The 3,830-nt window shown below is 30.8% G+C and overlaps 1 protein-coding gene across 1 annotated transcript in view; it reads left to right on the forward strand.

Moving 5' to 3' along the window:
* The first annotated feature begins 702 nt into the window (after positions 1–702).
* Positions 703–3,830, forward strand: part of kuz (zinc-dependent metalloprotease kuz) — a 27,266-nt gene continuing 24,138 nt past the window's right edge. The window contains exon 1 of the mRNA XM_067052012.1: positions 703–727. Within this exon, the coding sequence (XP_066908113.1) occupies positions 703–727 (25 nt within the window). The remainder of the gene's footprint in view (positions 728–3,830) is intronic.

The following is a 3,830-nucleotide window of genomic DNA, read 5'->3' on the forward strand; positions in this document are numbered from 1 at the left end:
ATCCATAATAATACACCACTTATTCCTTTCGAACAGATCTGCTACCTACGACTACATCTGGATTAACGGCTCATTTGGAATCCTTATGCAAGACTTGAAAGACAGAAAACTGCTCGACGATTTCAACTTTTATAACACATATTAGACAAACTGTCTAAATTTGCAATTAATTACAACAGATTCATCTAAATGACTATTATAGGGCCTATCTGAACGTACGGAGTTGAGCTTTGTGGCTCCACTAAACCATCGAATTCCTCTCGCATCCAATCCTTACAATCCAAAATCCTTCGTAAAATCTTCAATGCTCCTTTGTCAGAAATAAATTCATCCATAAAGACCTTAGTAATCCATTTGTAGTGAATCTAACCCGAACCAACTATCAAGCTTTCCATTCTAAACTTCCTACCTACTCAAACTCACTACCGAGGCGCTGGAAAAGAAGTTGGTCTAGAGATCTTTTCTAAATTTGAATGTAATTTGAGTGCTACCAATGGTTTGTTCCTCCACAAGTGTGTATCAGGCCATTGCACATTACTAATCGCACATTGACTAGATATATTTTCATGTAATACAGTTATTAAATATATTTCAATTGATGAATATAAAAATAAATTAATATAAACATGACAATTGTTTAGTGACTGATTTATAACCTATAACTGTCCACTACACCTGACTGACACAAGTTTTAGAATAATAATGAGCAAGAGTGAAGTGGAGAAAGGTAAGTTTGGTTTATTTGGTTTTCTAATTTTTTTTTTCAGCATTCAGTCTGTTTATTTTGGTTTACCATTCAATATATACATTAACAGTGTTGTTAATTGTGTCCTATGGGTTTTTGAGATATATATAACATTAGTTTAAATTTTGTAGATCCGATTTTAAGTTGCCCACCATATACAAATCTGCATATTAAAAAAAATGGGATGTACACAATTTAGATTCATCATATTCAAATGTCATAAACTCATAAAACTAACAATGGATATATTGAATGTAAAACATAAATAAACAGGCTAACTCATGAAAAGGACAGATAGAGTCTAGGAAAAAGAAATAACTTGTGCGAGTTAGGTGTAGTGGACAGTTATTAGTTATAAATCTGTTACTAAAAAATTGTAAGTAATGTTATTATTAAATTAAATTTAGTTATATTTCATGTACCAGATCTGTGCCAGCGCATTGGGGAAAAAATTAGAAAAAATATTTTCTGAGGTTGAAAATTAAATTCTTATCTTAAGAGTTTAATTTATAGATTTATAATATACCGTTGGAAAGCCAAAGAATTAAGAAAAATTAATGTGTAATGTATAAAGTCGTAGAATATAACGAAAACGATTTAACAAACAAAAATTTACAATTAAATGTTTTTGTGTTACTATGGTTGTTATGACAATAATCAGATTTACTGTCACTTACGTAAATATGATGTATAACTAATCTATGGTGTTTGTAGCGGTCACACAACTTTCAATATTCCTTGCGCTTAAATGAATTTCTGCCTTAAGTGAGTTGGTGTTATTTATATCCATAAAAATTTGTTGAGGTTTACAACTTTTTAAACACAAAAAGTAATTATACTTTATGATAAATAGCAGGACAATCTAATTTTTTTTTCGGCTAAGACTCCCCTTGGAGTCCTATACTGCCTAACCATGGTTGGGGGTCAAAGTTCTTCATTTTGTGGGACCGCCACTCAATGAAGAAAGTCAACGTCCCAATAGCAGGACAATCTTAATGGAGGAACTATTAAATTATGAGAGTAACCGTACCCCAATTGACAGTACTATATTACTATGATCTCGAGGTCATTTTCTTTTCAGACCTCTCGGAGGTTTATTGAGTATCGGACGGGAAGCAAGATTAAAAACTTGTGGGTCGGGGCCACGTTTTTACCTTAGGTACAACATGAGAGGCCATCTTTATCTGTTCTGAAAAAACACCATGACTACTTTACTGTTAAGTACGTCTTCAAGAATATTTCGTAACACTGTCGATATTCAAAAGTACGCATGAGTAATCTTTTTTGCGAATCAATAAATTACCATGCGTTAACAGGATACCACACGTGGGCACCCTCACGCAAGGTTTACGGTCCCCTGCCTCCCATTTCCATAATTAATAGGTTTTTATTTTTCTTCCGATGCTAATGATACCTTTGCCTTGAACATAAAGTGCGGGTTCGTCATGGGAGACATTAATTTTGTTTAGTAAAACTGTCGCGCCATGGGTTGGAAATGAAAGTACCCTCCATGCTCGTTGGGACTATTCCCCAGTTATCAAAAGGGTCATAAAATTTTATGTTTCTAATTTTTCCACCCTAGCAATTCCGAACATGAAATGAATTCTTGTAATTTTTAAATTGTATTGGAAGTTTCCTTATCCATATTGTTTATGCAGTAACAGTTGTATTCATATGGCTAATTCTACATTTTCATTGTTTTTAAGTTTCCTCAATGATGAGATGGTGTAGCTTTTTAATAATAACTGTGGTTGACGGAAAGATATTTAAAACATGGTTGTTGTTTTTTTTTCAGTCTTATAATTTCCTAAACTATATTTAAATCCTTTAAATTCATATAATATGTACTGTCAATTCATAATATTGATAGTTTGATTTATTATTTTCAGTAATGAGTTTTAGTAATCGGCCAAGAAAAAAAAAAAGAAAAAACCTCCCCCTCAAATTGAAGCGTTACCTTTAAAGATCAATTTTTATTCTTGAATTGTGATGCTTTTGCACTGCACTTTTATGATATTTTGTGTAAAATAAAAATAATACCGGATGACATCCATATTTCATATGTCTATATTTCATCACCATTCGTCAAGTGCTATAATTTTGCAGTGATATCAAGAAGTTGTAAAGTGTAAGTTATAAATTAAAGTGATATCGGTTGTAATTCTTATTTAATTTAACGTGAAAATTATTTGTGTCCGCGGTTAATGCGAATTAAATGTTCCGTGGTTTGTAATAAGACCATTCATCAATGGGTTTTTTTTTCTCTCTCTCTACTTAGCTTTTTTTTTTTTTTTTTTATAATTATAGCCGTAGTTCATACTAAGATGGTCTCAGGTACGATACTTTTTAATACGTTTTAAAATAACGGTTGATAAAGATGTTTCGTCAATTTTACATCCATATATTGGGCTGATATTCAAAGTGAAATAAGTCCCATTAATTGAAGGACTACAATGTATTTCATTAAACGTATGTTTTTTATATAATAGAGGTATAAACCATCATCAGGAATAGTGTAAAATTTACTTTCAAATTAATTTTTAATTAACTGGTCAGTTAATTCAAATAATCGCAATCATAAAGTACATTTATACAAGATAAATATTGTTGGTATATGTATATATATGGTAAAATATTGTTGTTATAAAGAAAAATTTATACTTTTAGTGAAACATTGTTCATTCTCTTAAAGGAATCTTCGGAGTATTATTCAATTTCCGAAAAAAAAAGAAAAGAAAATTTAAATATTAAGTAATGTTTTTGTGAATAGTCGTTTTATTAATTTATTTATCAGATACATACTCCTCTATCATCGTTCCTGGGCTCTTCCCCATTCTTTATCAGAATGAACTACTTCCATTAGTTATGTGGTAATTTTGGTTTTTTTATTCATATTAGAATACTTCACCATAAATTAAATTTTTCATAAGGTACATTACTTGGATATTTTTTTTTCCACTAACACACCCAAATGTGAAAAAGCAAGAAGACTGTAACTACTGGAAGGATAGATCATCCTGAAGAGCCTCTAAACATTCCTGGAGGAGGAGTATATATATATAATAATAAAGAAATTAAAAAGAAG

This window comes from Halyomorpha halys, unplaced genomic scaffold, assembly GCF_000696795.3.
Source record: "Halyomorpha halys isolate HHAL.00 unplaced genomic scaffold, Hhal_1.1 Scaffold866.1, whole genome shotgun sequence".
NCBI classification, from domain to species: Eukaryota; Metazoa; Arthropoda; class Insecta; order Hemiptera; family Pentatomidae; genus Halyomorpha; species Halyomorpha halys.